Raw genomic sequence first — 15,817 nt, 5'->3', positions numbered from 1 at the left:
TCAGGTGCGACTCATAGTCCGAAAAAGACGGTAATTTGTTAGTTTTCTGTTCTTTTCAGGACAGTATGGCATTTTTTTTGTTCATTAGACATTTGCAAAGGCCGCGTTGTTAATTTCCAGCTATTGATAAACTTACTTTTCCTTTAAATCAAAAGAGCAGCATGTGTTTAATGATTTTTCTTACCATAACTGTAGTAGCAGGTTGAGTGGCTGATGAATGCAGTCAACACTACAGTAAGTGTCGACACTGAGTGAATGCAGTAAGAGGGTGAATAGAGTCAGATTACTGGTTTAGACCGTTAGTTTCTTGATGAAGTGTTTGTTTTGTTTGTGTCAGGCTGAGCTGAAGAAGGAGGCTGTCCCGCCGCAGGATGATTCAGACCTGGAGAAAAAGCGCAGGGAGGCTGATGCTCTGCTGCAGAGTATGGGCATCACACCAGACACTCCTGCAGGTAAGACACCTACAGTACACACTCGATCCACGCCCACTGTTAGTGTCCACTGTAACACATCCCTGCAATAAGAGATCCCTTTATACAGCAGCAAGACAACACCTTGCAGTCTCAGTCAATGATATGCTACGTGGACCTGATTTTAGCTGATATTCAACAGCACAAGTTTCTTTGAGAGTGGTACAGACCAATGTGCAGTGTACTATATTGATTGAACACAAGGGGGCAGAAGTGCACCACTGTAGATTTGATGGCTGGCAACTAATTTCAATCAAACACTTAGATTTAGTGTTTATGACATATCTTATATCTGAGCGCTGTAAATATAAGTAACTGTATTGTTAAAGTGGGCTAAAAACATTGACAATCTTTTTTTGTCTAATATTTTACATAGTTTTTATGCATGTGACCAAGACGAACTAATTATCTAATAACTATATAACACACAAACACATGCATACTCGTTTCAGTTTGTGATTACATGTTATGAACTGTTTTTATTGTTGTTGTTGTTGTTATTATTTATTTTGTTTAGTGTTACAGAACTGATTAAGAGTTTGGACTAAATCAGATTTTTTAATGTTTTTTTAATTTAATTATTAATAAGGATCAGGTGACACTTGAGACTGCAGTAAATTTAGCTGTTCCATCACAAAAATAAATTACACTTTAAAATATATTCATATTGAAAACTGTACTGTAATTGTAATAATATTTCATAGCTGTCTTTACAATAGACTTGCTAAGTGTAAGAGACTTTTTAAAAAACATTTAAAAAGTATATGGTTCAATACGTTTGCCCAGTAATGTAGGTACTAGCATACTTGTGCTGTGTATGTAATGCAGTATCATTCAGACGTTTCTAAGTGTGATTCAAATTGTCCAAATGTTTTGGAGGACACTGTTTGTGGATGAAAGTATGTTAATCTCTTTCTTTCTTTCTACAGGTCCCACACCCATGTCTCCCACGGCCAAATCTACAGACACCCCAAGTGAAGCAGGGAGCCAGGACTCAGGAGAGGGGGCCACTGGGACGAGGTACTCTCTCTCTCTCTCTCTCTCTCTCTCTCTCTGTCTGTCTGTGTGTGTCTCTCTGCCTCTCGCTCGTGTGGCAGGTCAGATCTGATTGGCACTGGAGAGGTTTGTGGCTTTATCATTGCTTGAGGTACAGACCTCCAGTGAAAGTGGTGTTGTATTTGTGTGTCTGTATGCAGGTCTGAGCAGGTAGGGGAAGGATCTGCTGAATAAATCTCTGTTATTAGCTGCTTTTCACCTGTAATTAAAAGAGAATGTATTGCTGGAAAACCCCTGAGAAGAGAGAATGGGAAACATGAAAACATTAGCTGTGTTCTCTTGAGCTTCCAGTCGTGTCTGTGATTTACAAAATCATGGATGCAATCTTAATGCAAAGGTTGTTCCAGAGTGATGTTAATGTAGCCTTTTAAGCTAAAGCAGAGTTGCATCTACGGAGAAGGTTATCCCAGAATCCGGTTGGAAATTCACATCACCCTGGTTCCCTCAACAAAAACACAACAGGATTTTTCCATTGACTATTGGATTTTTGCAGAAAATAAGCTCTGTGACCAACAAAAGTCCCAGCTGAATAATGAAATGGTTCAGACTTCTTGAGTTTTTCACTCTTTGTTGCTGTAATGTTGCTCATCCTTACGTTATATCTGTTAGGTGACAGCTGTGCATTATTAAAGGGGCCATAAGATGCCCATTTCCCACAAGTTGATATGATTCTCAACCCTCTACGCACACCTTGGCAATATAATCGCCATTGGCTAGTAAAATTTTAGTTTACTCGCCAGACTGATATAATATTACACACACACACACACACACACACACACACACACACACACACACACACACACACACACACACACATATATATTTTTCCAATCAGCTAATCTTTGTAAAATGTCACAGCTTCTTAAATCTTAGCTTCTTAATCAGTCAGTCAAGCATTATATTATGGTATCAAGCACTATTTAATGATAGAACTTTAGTGATTAGAACTAAAACTTGATAACCATGTATGAATGCATATTTGTCATTTTAACTGAACTTAAGACTGGTGGTGATGCTTAAGATATTGTTGGTCATTCAGGGTTTCTGTAAAAAAAAAAAAAAAAAAAAAAATAGTAATAGATCATATTATTTATACTAATACTAATTCTACTACCATAGTAACAATATACAATGCTCTATGGATTGATGAGCTGCTGGTTCATGAATATTAATCACATTGTCTGCAGTCAGTCAAACTGATTTGCTGAAATCAAAACAGGGACAGTAATAGATGAGCGCCAGCCAATGATATTGCCATTTGTGCATTAGCTCCGCCCACTACCAGAGAAACCGGTATGTCTTCTGCTTGTTCGAAAAATATGAATAATTCTAAATGAACTCCATTATTTTGACAGGAAAATGCAACAAATAAAATACTTAACATGTAGCGTGTCGGTTCAGCGTGGTAAGTCTCTCGCTCTCTCTCTCTTTGCATGTGTGAGAAACAGCGCTGTCAGCAAAGCGACGGTGAGTTGAGCGCCTTCACACAGAGTTTACAGTTCGGCAAATACAGGTGTACTGTGCGTCCATTGAGATAAGGTGAAAAGTACAGATGGCTTGATGGAGAGTGAACTCTGAAGCGTGTGTGAAAGAGACTATAGTTTGTTCCACATTTCTCAATGGTAGTGTTTTTACCCTGTCAAAAACAGTGCTTTTCAGAGCAAGCAATTTGTGGCATTTTCCTTTAAATGTTAATGAGCTCTGCTGACCCCGCCTCCTCTCTTCCAGCTGCTCTCTGAGGGACTGCTTACTTCAGCTGCATTCATCTGAAACTTGCTAATTAGCACATTATTAGGAAAGTCACATGCAAAGATTCATTAAGAAAAAACTTACACTCGTTTCTTCAGTGGGTGAAGCTGGATCACGAATGATTCACGTGAGCATAAACACATTTAGGTAGATCGGGGCGCATTCCCGTCAGAAACAAATTTAACTTTACATCTTCAGCAGCTCAGATGTCAGGAGTAAATGACGACTGCTATGTTCATTATTACATCCAACAACAGAACACCTGATGACAGTCACTCAGGGAGGGCCAGAGGTAAGACGCCAGTCCAGTCTGTGCTGAAACACTCCTGTCAATCAAACTATTGTGGGAGGGGCCTGTCTGTGTGACGTCACACAGACTGAGATCGGCTCGATTTGAGCAAGGTAAAGATTTGAGCAGATTAAAATAAAACCACAGGGTGGATTTTTATCATTTTAGGGTGGTTGTGTACACACACTGCCAAAACACAATTCAGTTCAAACTACTTATAAAAGTGCTTGTAGCATCACAGTATGAACATTCTAGTATTGACATAAAAAAAATGGCTGTTTATTATTGACAGTCAAAATAGAGGGGAAACTGTTTTACGTTACCTGCATCTTTTCTGGAGCACATGAGCTAACCACTAAGCTCCAACTAGTAAAACAATATAAATATAGAAACCTTATAGAATAAGAGTGAATTTGAGCACAATAAGACCTTTGGGAGCATTGTAGAGCTGCTGTAAGGAGTGTTTAACCCCTGATTACAGCAGAAACTCACACACACACACACACACACACACACACAGATGCCCTCGGGGCTCCGTGTCCACTCATATCCCACACCGCTTCAGCACTTCCTACACACACACACACACACACACACACACAGGTCATGTTACCGGCTGCACACACACACACTCTCCCTCATCACACTCCTGACCACACACAGCCAGCTCAGGTTGTGCTTCCGCCGGTGTGTCATGATCTGTAAGGATTTCATTGCCTTTTTAATGTACACCAGAAGTCGAATTTTAGTCATATTGAAAATAGCATAAAATACATTTCATGAGTTTTCATGAATTTTGTTTTGTAAACAAATATTCCTCATTCCAGAATGAGATGACCGAAAGTATTTTACTGATGCATTTGGGTTTAAACTAGATAGCTTTAAGCAGTTTTCACTTGTTGTTGTCATTATTATTCTTACAGTATTTGATTTATTGAAAAGGGCTTTCAGTACTATGTCTATTTGTTCAACAAAGTGGTATTTATTTGATTTAAATATGGATTTCTTGTTTAAATGTAGTCAGATATTGTACTACCACCATTTGAAATAGCATTATATAATTATACTTTCAAATATATATATTTTTTACCTGTAAATACAATGATCCATATTCAGCAGTGTTTTTTTTTCTACTTCTGAAACCTGAAGAAATCCTCCTATTGTCAACATTTGGTGTTTATGTGGAGACCTTTCTTATTAGCGTGGTTTTAAATGGTTGTGCTGATAAAAATAGCTTGTAAATCTCTCGTTATGTTATATTATCAACACATTTTGTATTCAGTCTTTTTGTAAATTCTTTTTGGAACTGATTGGAACTAATTTTTGGTAGGCCAACATTTTTTTAAATGTATCAGTTTTTAACATTTTCAGTTATTAGTTCTAAAAGTTTTTATATCCCGTGTAAGAAAAGTCAGTATGTTTCAGCCCAATGCAATAACATGAACTAGTATGAGGGTTACATGAGGGTTAATGAACTTTGGAAATATAATGACTTTTTGTCTATCAGAAATGGTGAAAAGAGACTATTTCTCTAGAAATGCATCGGTCTGAGAGATAATGGCTTTATAGAAGAAGGCAAACTGGAGATCAGAGTCTGGAGAAACAGATTGCACTCTGGCGCTCCACTCGTATTACCAGCTTTATTTCCAAAACTGAGAAGACTTTTTATGAATATAGAATGTTTCAGAGAGTGTCCTCTTATTTTTAGCTGCCATATAGTTAGGAAATCTGGTTCTGTTCCTGTGTTGTGTTTGTCTTGTGTGTATAGAAGCTTTTCTTCTCGTCTCTAACTGCTCTGGAGGACTATAACATTGTGTTTTTAACCGCCGCCTCTCTCTCTGTCTTGCTGTATGTCTCTGTGTGTGTGTGTAACCGTGTCTCGTGGCTGTGACACTAACAGGACTCTGCACTGGGACTGTGACCCTTCTACACTTCTGCTTCACTCTGAGCCGGGGTACTGCACACTTTCTGCTCATTCTCCCTCACTTCTGCTCTTTAAAATACTAGTCAAAATCTGGACACATTTAGTATTTATTCATTAGCGTTACTAATAGAATTTAGAATAAAAGTTGTCAAAATAATCAAAAGCAAGCTTAGAAATTATATAATGACCAAAAAAAGTTAAACTACACTGAACAAAATTATAAACGCAACACTTTTGTTTTTGCCCCCATTTTTCATGAGCTGAATTCAAAGATCTAAGACTTTTTCTATCTACACAAAAGGCCTATTTCTCTAAATATTGTTCACAAATCTGTCTAAATCTGTGTTGGTGAGCACTTCTCCTTTGCCGAGATAATTCATCCACCTCACAGGTGTGTCATATCAAGATGATTATTGCACAGGCGTGACTCAGGCTGGCCACAATAAAAGACCTCTCTAAAATGTGCAGCTTTCTGTATTGGGGAGTCCAGGGGTCCGAAAATCAGACCGTATCTGGTGTGACCACTGGTGAACACCAGTTTATTACTAAACAATTAAATGTCTCCTTGCTAATTTAGACACATTCATTACTTTACCGGTTCTTTGTGGCAAGCTTTATGTGTGTGCTCATAACGCTTATTATTCTGTAGGCTATAGCCTATTAAAGTAATTATATTAATATAAATGGGCGACGCATTTACTACTTTAAAAAAACGCGGGTCAAGAAGTGGGTCGGGTACAATATTTTCTTTTTCTTTTTTTTGTTTGTTTATACACTGACCCGCGCATCACTGGTTCACGAGGACTAGACGAGACAAGATTTTTAGACTTTTTTTTTTTTTTTTTTTTTTTTTTAGAAATCCTCAATGATGAAATATATAGGGGAACACAAAATGGATACATTAATTGTTTATTTTATATATATATGTTTATGTGTGTGTGTGTTTTCTGTTTTAATTGTTAACTCCTTTTTAATAGTTAAATTAAATTGTATTAATTAAAAAGCATGTCTAATTATTAAAAATCATGAAACAGATTAATTTTCACATCAATTTATTAAACGTTTAACAAAAATTATGCCTTATGTTTACATTAGGTTTACATTTTTGTTTACAAATGTTTACATTTTTCTCACTATATTATTTTTTTTTATTATTGTTACCAAATTCTGTGTTTTAGCATATCTAATTTACATTTTTATAAACAACTTTTTTTGGATTTTTTCCCCCATCAGAAATCCTGTGTTGTATATTAACATTTTTCTGTGTTATCAAATGAAGGCATAAAACATTAATTTATCTTTTAATTATTGAAAATTAACTGACTTTATTTTATGTCAAACAAATGGGGTTTACTATTCAAATTTAAACATGGAAGAAATGTGGTGTGTGAAATCCTTAAAAAATATAGTTTGTTTCATTTTAGTAGAAGTAGTAGTCATGTACATTGTACAAAAAAAAAAAAAAAGTACCAGACTGTTATTTTGATATGATGCTTTTGCTCAAATCAAACGGTCAAATGCTCATGAAGTGACTCTCAGAGCAGTTCTGGAGATGTTCTTCATGTGTTTCTGTCCTCAGTTAGTGAGACGACAGATGCTGAAAACACTGCGAGCATCACACGGGCTACTGTGTGTGGAAAATAGTGTGTCGCTTTATATTTACAGATGAGTTACATATCCTGATTTGATTTAAGTGTAATGATCTACTATCGATCGGGTAATCAATTCAAAGTTTGACAAATTCCATGACAATCTGCATTAAACTGTGAATGCTGTTGTTATGACTGGATAAAGAGTACACTGTGTAATTTTCCCACTTATCATGCGGCGCCTGATGTGGACATAAAATATCTTACCACCACTGGTGAAAGGGCCAGTGTTAATGCAAATATATGAAAGGTCTGGAGACGGCTTATAGTAGAGAAATTAACATTCAATTCACAGACAACAGCTCTGGTGGACATTCCTGCAGTCAGCATGCCAACTGCACACTCCCTCAAAACTTGGGACATCTGTGGCATTGTGCTGTGAGATAAAACTGCACATTTTAGAGAGGTCTTTTATTGTGGCCAGCCTGAGTCACGCCTGTGCAATAATCATGCTGTCTAATCAGCATCTTGATATGCCACACCTGTGATCTAGATTTTTGTTTGAAGTTTATTTAATCAGGCACTAAAAGCCTTTTATGATCAAAATTTGTGCATAAGAAACAGAGTTAGTCAAACGTGTCCGTTTCTGACACCTATGAATGTGTATCACAGTGTTTTTCTAAGAACATGTGTCCACCTGTACTTTAAGTGCTGTCCACTTGTGATCAGATCAGCTGAGAGAGAGCTTACCAGAATGAAATGTGGCCTCAGTTTGTCTTCTGCTTAAGAGATGTAGTATGTGTGTAAAACTTTAGATGGTTGAACATTGTGGGCGTTGTTCCTTCTTATGGTGTGTGTGTGTGTGTGTGTGCTCTCCCAGACGCGGTCCTGTGAAGTTGGCCATGGTGAAGGTGACCCAGGTGGATTTCCCTCCCAAAGAGGTGGTGTCCTACACGAAGGAGACACAGACGCCCACCGTGACAGCGCAGAAAGAGGGTAAGTGGTGATCAAACACACTCATACCATTTACAAGATTATTTTCATGTTATTCACAGTAACCAAAGCTATTTCTGGTATTGTTACATAAAAAAAAAAAAAAAACACACACCAAAAAAAACCACTAACAACCTCCAGATTTTTAAATGCTACATGTGGATTGAGGCTTGAGAATTACAGATGCATGATATATATACATGACCGGATCAATAATGGCCAATCTTGGTGCTTGCTTGCTTGCTTTCAGTACATTTGTATATTCATATGCATGTACACATTTTTATTTCAGCTTAGGAAAATTATACTTTTTACTGTAAATATGAATGCTTTCATGCTTTATTTCATTGATTATTTTTTTCTGATTCTCCGTAAACTTTTTTTTTAACGGACTAAACAGTAGGTTTACAATGTGAGTTATATTATGGTTTATCAACCACAGCATAATAATTGATTTTACTAAAGGTTATTATTTGACAAATGTACTTTGGTTCATTACAAAAAAATAAACACTTTTAACGCTGTGGTTAGGGTCGAAACGAGTGTGACTGACACATGTCAATCATAGGAGGAGGAGACACTGCAGAGCACAAGCCTCTGATCTGAGAGCCTTTCAGATGTGTGTGTGTGTGCGAGAGATCAGACGTGTGTAAGCCTTTTTGGAAATGATCTGACCATAGTGAGCATGGAGATGAAAGCTGAGGGAAAATTGCAGATGCTCGAGAAACATAAGACGTAAGGCAAGATTAAACACACACACACACTCTCACACACACACACACACACACACACACATCCGTTTACAGAGATGGAGCGAGAGGGGGCAAAGGAAACGAGCAGCAGGTTAGTGGAGATATGAGAGTGTGTGTCCAAAGGCAGGCCAGGATTTGTGTAATTGCAGTAGAGGCCTTTTATGTGGCCGCCCCACTCTCATGTCAGATGTACATGATCACTGCTGTGTGTGTGTGTGTGTGTGTGTGTGTGTTTGAGATGTCTGTTCTGCTGATTTTTTTGCAGGAGATAATTGGGGACCGTTTTAATGAAAGTTTTTTTTAGGAATCATGACTATATCAGTATTGGGCAGTTTAATGTATTGCCAGTTCTCTCACTCCTGATCTTTAAAGATTTTTCAAGAGAATAAATCTTCAGTGAAGTTTCTTTATTATGATAAATGAAAAACAGGATTGCTAAAACAAAGATGAGCACTTTACCTGCAGAAATTATTACTTAGGAATGCACTCTATATTAATTTTTACTCAAGTCAACATGAAATGAAAAATAAATGCTCCTCTGTTGAAGTGTGGACTCATCCCACATTAGGACTGAGAAATAATCACAAATTATAATATATAAGACTGTCATTGATAAGCTAGGTGTGTTTTGTGTAACAGTGTCAAGTCACATTGGACACATGAGTAACACAAAAACAGTAACTGGTTTGTTTTCTCAAAGCAGTTTAGACTGATGGTCAATTTCAATTAATTCATTTAAAATATCAAATATTCACTAATATCCCAAATCATGGTTTTAGTGTTAAAAAATAACCGCTCTTCTTTCGACCTTTATTTTCATCAAAGGATATTTAAAAGTCATCAGAATCACAAAAATGTTAAGCATTAATGTAATATTTGACAATAATCAGAAATGTTTCTTGATTTCTGAAGGATCATGTGACTGTGAAGACTGGAGGAATGATGCTTTGAAATCACAGGAATGTATTACATTTTAAAATAAATGCAAATAGAAAAAATTGAGTTAAATAATATTTCATAATTCTTCTATTTTTACAGTTAAATTTTTAATCAAATAAATGTAGCATTTCTAAGCATAAGTGATTTTTCAAAAACATAAAAAAAAAATCTTACCAACCCCAAACGGCTGAACGGCTTAGAACGGCTGTGTTTGTAGATAAATGTCACGGCTTATTACTTTTTATTGTTAAGTGTCATTATATTATTCCTCCTGTCCTCATAGAGATAATCGTCATGAGGTAGTTTTAACTTGTTGCTGTATTTTACTTCATGCATTAAACATTTTGAATGTACTTGAAACGATGCTACCTATTATTTTTAAGCCCTTTCAGAGCAAATGCTGAAATTTCACCTATCGTGACAAGATAGATTTACACATTGTCAAAAGGCTGAGAAAATTTCTAGATTTATATCTTTTTCTGCTGTGTCACTTTGCCCCAGCCCCCACAGTATGTTAAAATGAAGACTGTCTTAACGCACACACACACACACACACACCAGTTCCATTCCTGCCACTGTATAATCATTTCATCAGCTCTCACACTCTCTCCTGTCTCTCCTCCAGCACATAACAAATCACTCTGGGTGACATCGGGAGGTTTTTCTCTCTCTTTCTCACTGATGGAGTAGTTTGTGGTGAAGAGGCTTGTGGGGCTGTTGAAGGCTCTGTGTAGGTCAAAAAGTGTGAGCATGTTACTGTGTGCAGCAGGACATACAGGTTCCAGAGTGCTAGATACAGTTACATTCACATTCTATAAATGAAGTGTCTTCCTTTAATTGAACAGAGCAGCACTGCACAGAACTAGTTGTCTGTCACGTCATACAGTGCAGTAGCTGCTGTGCATTGCTTGAATTGGGTTGCGTTTTTTTTCATGTGGCGTACGTGATATGACCAGTGTGTCTGAAGGTCTTAGATCCAGATGCTATTATCCAGTGCTGCTCCTTTAATCAGTTTTATGGTCTTGGTGTGCATTCAAAAACATTCAAAAAGACTGTGGAGTTGGGGATTGAAATTACTTTTATAACTGCCCGATCCACAGCTCTGCTTGCTGAAGCACTGGGGGTTATTGAATTAAAAGTGATTGTTTTAATCGCCCTTGTGCTCATGGGAGGGTTAATATCCCGTGCTAATCACAAGACGCCTCTCAAATGAAGAGCATCTCTCTTAAAGTGAGGAACCCTCAGCCCAGCTCTTCACAGATCCCAGCGCCTCTAAATGAATACTATTGTCCATCATCTCCTAAATGCACTTATTTCATCATTCATCAGCTATCAGTCAATGACTCAAGAATTACGACATTGATTATAGGGATAATAAAAAGCCCCCATTGGTCTAATTTTATATCTGTTTTGCACAAACTTTTTGGACAGAACTAATTTGGTAATGCTTTCACAAAAAAGTAATGGAGTATAAGTTGAACTTGAACTCATTGCAAAATCTGCTTGGGGAAGTCTTTCGCACATATGCAGAATTCCTGAACTAGTAGAATCCTATTGCCTTAGAACATTTGCCCAAGAACATAACTAAACAATGGTACATTTAAACACACCTTAAGACCCCATTTTTGGTCATTAAGGGTGTATTTGTGTATAATGCCTTCACACAAAAAATAATGCCACATAAATTGCTTCAATCTATTTAATGGTTTGCTTAATGTGTAGTCACATTAGCAAAATTCTTGGCAAAATTTCACATGCTAAAAATTGTTCATTGTCAATAGTATACCAAGGTACGAATCACTGGAGTCACTTTTAAAAATAAGCAACTGGTTGATTTCATGTGACCAACTCAACCTGTTGCAAAATCCGTGTGGGAAAATCTTTTGCCTATACGCGGTACACCAAATCTTGTGAATTCCTATTGAAATATCTGGATTTTGGCCTTGAAAATGTGCAGAACTATGGTGGCCACACCTTAAGACAGCATTTTGAGGCATTGGAGGTATATTCAGACATTGAAATCCAGCATCTCAATGGGCCTGTGATGGCCAGAAGCGGCGTTGAACACTGATCTTTATGGATCTGTTCAACAGGACTTCCTCTCTGGAGAAGGATGCGACCCGAAGAGCTGTGCACGCCTCTTTGTTCTGTTTTGCAGCTGTAAAACCCTTCGCGAAGAACCCATTAATTGACTCGTGCAGAAGTCCTGGAGTCGTATTCACAGAGCTGAGGTTCGCTCGGGCCTCTTTCACAAGCACAAACGTGGAAGTCAGCGTTCAGAGGTCTCTGCGTCTCCTTTTCTGTGGGCGTCCGACGAACTCTGTGCACCTGCAGAGGACATCAAAGAGCATTAGTCTTGTTCTCGAACAACCTCTGACCCCATGGGGTGCTTGCATTAATACAATGTCCTTTGACAAAGCCTGCCGATTACTGGCTGCTCTCTTTCTCTCTCTGCTTACGCCCTCCCTCCCCGCAAAAAGCTTTTATTTCTTGAGGGATACAAAAGCTATAATTGCTGCTGCTTGAGATGAGGTGTCGATGGGAAGGGGATCTGCCATCAGAGTGAATTCTGTTAAATGTTTTTCTATCTCTCTCCCCCCTTCTGTGGGGTCACCAGGATCACTTGCTTTTCTCCAAATGGGCATTTTTGCTGGCAGGTGCATTACACCCCTTATTTTCAGATTGTCTTTCCACAGCTAATGCCTGGCAGGTTGATTGCTCGGGTCTGGCTGGCGGAGAAAGGGCCACGCTGCGTTCGGGCCCCGGACTGAAAGACACTGATTACTGTTTTCCTCTGAGCCTGATTGAGGCCCTTGAAAGGAAAGATTTTAACCTTCTCTCCTCTCTTCCTGCTGAGTACGGGCCCGGCTCGGCGAGATGGCCCGTGTCATCAGAACGACTCCATAAACTCATCAGAGCAGACCTTACCACCCCCTCTTCTCTCTCTCTTCAAACCCGGCCCTTCCTGAGAGAGTCGTGGACACCTTTCTGACGTAAAATCTGACAGATGACATTATCATTTTGATTATTGTAGGAAAGGACAATTTCACTCTCTATTGAAACAAGTTTTTCTGGTTATGCAAAGAAGCTGCCATTAACATTGGCGTACCACAAACCATTCTGATTATCGGATATGATTGTTTGTGGGAAAATATAATTATAATTTACCCCAAAATTAAAAATTGTTTCATTATTCTCTTGTTGTTGCATGGACGAAATCACTGATGGATATTGTAGCTGCTTTTTTGATGTAACGTAAACCAGAAAAGTCATGTAAAAGTCGATAAGCGTGTGAGGAAAATATTGAAAATTATTATTTTTTTGATACTATCGCCATTTGGAATAGACCACAGAAGTCATATTAACTACTAAATGGTGCAAGTAGTTCTCACAGTCAGAAAGGTTTTGTGCCAGTGCTGCCATATTTAACTTGAAAGCTGTGGTCGAGGAGAATATTTTCAGTGAATAGTGACTTACATTTCAAGTCAGTTTCTCACAGATGAGCTTATGTCTTATAGGGAGAATTCACCCAGCGGGTCCCTTTTCCTTGTTTTCCCGTGTTGAAAAGAGGGGCTAATGTAGAATATTCTTCAGATATTCTCCTCCTTTTGTGTTCCACAGAGGAACTAAAATGATAAGAATTCAGAATGGCCTGAATGCAAATAAATGAAAACATTTCATTTTGGGAGCTCTTCCTTTGACATCCTTTTAACGTCTTTCCCTGAGCCTACATTTGTTCAGGCGTCACTGGTAGAGGACTGTAGGAGATGAGCCGTGTGTGTGTGTGGCTTACAGCTGGTCAGGGCAGCAGCTTCATTTAGCTGCTCATGTTTGGGGGTGAATAGCGGTCCCTGGACCCCCTGCCGACTCTCTAATTGCATGGGACTTGTGTATCCGGAGAGAGAGTCTTGACTAAGAGCAGTCAGGCAGAAACCTCTGTGCCATCCCTGTGCCACCACACACACAATCGCAGCAAAACCATCTGCCTAATACACACACAGAGCCGTCAGCTGTCTCAGCCGCTGGCACCTGCTGCCCTGCGTGTGTGGGATGCGCTGCTGAATAGTCCCTGTCTCACTTACGCCAGGAGTCTGTTGGACGGGCTGTAGGTTAAGACCTCTGCGACGGCGTAGCCCCCTGTAGATTACAGAGAGGACAGAGTCTGGGATGTAGTAGATACAATATCCATACACACCCAGAAACACACACTCCAGGTTGTTCTTTGTCATCTGAACAGACTAAACAGGCTATTAGCAGTCCTGGACTTGTCACATATTCACTGGGTTTCAAGAATTTGTTGGCTGATTCAATATGGGTTTTTCAATTGATATTCATCAGAACCAGTGAAATGAAACCAATCCTTCCACAGTCCTGGTTATTTTATGTTAATGGAGATTTAGAGTGTAATTTGGTATCCATCACCTGCTAAAAGGCTGGTTCTTTTAGCACAGTGATGGATAATTTGCTTATCTTGCATGCATGCATTTTGTATTTGTTCAGTCTTGTGTACAGTGGCCCCAGTCACACTAAAAAATGTACATTACATATTTTTTTAGGATCCACTTTATATAGTGAGTTTTTTTAATTGGAGAATATGGCAGGTGAAATTTAGCTTGTACTTCAGCCACTTTGGTTGACAAGTAAAAATGAAAGCAAATTTCCCACCCTGAATTCTTGAAATACTTTAGTTTTTCATGACGTTTATCATACTATCTGGCCCTAGAGATAAAAAGCGAATACTACTACTGTGCCTTTAAAAGGTAATTTAAATATGTTAATGACCTCTTTTATGATTGGCTGACTTTATGCAGTATTGTTCATATTGTCTGTATGCCAAGTTTCTGGACACTGAATAGATGTTGGTATGTAAATGTGGTTGTTGCCAGTCCTAAATGGTGGTGACAAAAATATGCAATTTGAAAGAAAGCAGGGCTGCAATGTTACCTTGAGTTGTTTAATAACAATTAACCCACAGTTTGCAAAAAAACTTAACCCAGCGTAAAGTATGAATGGTGTGAAACATGGGTCCTGTAATGAGACCGTGCTGCAGCTCTGATGTGAAGTGTGTTGATGTTTGTGATCTTCCTCCTGCAGAGGAAGATGAGGAGGAAGAGATCCCACCCCCGCAGCCCGAGGTCGAGACAGAGAAAGAGAAACCAGCAGAGAAACAAGATGAGGAAGGTATTGAACACACCTCATGTTCAGTCTCCTATCAGCTCCACTACTGCTACTTTACTATCATTGATTTACCGTCATACTTTCTGTTAATATTTTTAATTATATTTTTATATTTCCTGTTTTCATTTCAGATGTGGTTTTAGAAATTTTGTGTTTGTCATTTTAATTTTAATTTTTTATGGTTTCAAGTCTTTTTAGTATTTCAGAATTAAAAATGAGAAATGTTGACTTGGCAAATACCCCCCCCCCCACCTATATTTTTATATATTATTTTCTTATGTATGTAATAATTTATATATGCATGTTCACTGCTGTGTGTGTGCACTTTAAATGGGTTAAATGCAGAGCACAAATTCTAAGTATGGGTCACCAAACTTGGCTTCATGTCATGTCACTTTCACTTAACACTTTATTGAGGTTATTTATTATTCATGATTGAAGTAGGCATTTCATGGAAGTTCGGACTATTTGCAGTGTTTTTTCACATTAAAATATATAGACAGTTTAATACACAAAATGTAATTCATCCTTGTTTCTTCCCAGAGCATGCATTACATTTTCAAAAAATGTTTTGTGGTTCAAAATCAGTTTTTCCACTTATGCACACTTGCTGTATGCATGTGTTTAGACAATTTTCAAAATATTTTTTCGTGTAGATATACTTTCCTACAATTTTATAGTCTTGCATGGCTCAATACTGGATTGACTGGAACAAACTTGGAACAAACAGCCATGCTGTTGCAGAAAATTAAACACTATTTGATCAAATACTTTGGAACATTTGTCAACCACTAGAATCAAGAATTCAACAATTCTCATGTATAAATGGAATGAGTTTCCTCCAGTGGCACACCTGTCATTGTTTCCTGTCCGTC

The 15,817-nt window shown here is 38.1% G+C and overlaps 1 protein-coding gene across 2 annotated transcripts in view; it reads left to right on the top strand.

Moving 5' to 3' along the window:
- The window catches only part of dync1i2a (dynein, cytoplasmic 1, intermediate chain 2a), a 29,999-nt gene that overhangs the window by 2,658 nt on the left and 11,524 nt on the right, over nt 1–15,817 (top strand). The window contains exons 3-7 of one of the 2 annotated variants that reach the window (XM_059561405.1): nt 338–452; nt 1,400–1,490; nt 5,468–5,521; nt 7,961–8,076; nt 14,859–14,945. In XM_059561405.1, the coding sequence (XP_059417388.1) occupies nt 338–452; nt 1,400–1,490; nt 5,468–5,521; nt 7,961–8,076; nt 14,859–14,945 (463 nt within the window). The remainder of the gene's footprint in view (nt 1–337; nt 453–1,399; nt 1,491–5,467; nt 5,522–7,960; nt 8,077–14,858; nt 14,946–15,817) is intronic. The other variant, XM_059561406.1, reaches the window with a different exon arrangement.

Source organism: Carassius carassius, chromosome 11, assembly GCF_963082965.1.
Source record: "Carassius carassius chromosome 11, fCarCar2.1, whole genome shotgun sequence".
Taxonomy (NCBI): Eukaryota; Metazoa; Chordata; class Actinopteri; order Cypriniformes; family Cyprinidae; genus Carassius; species Carassius carassius.
This window is presented reverse-complemented; position numbering and strand designations above follow the sequence as displayed.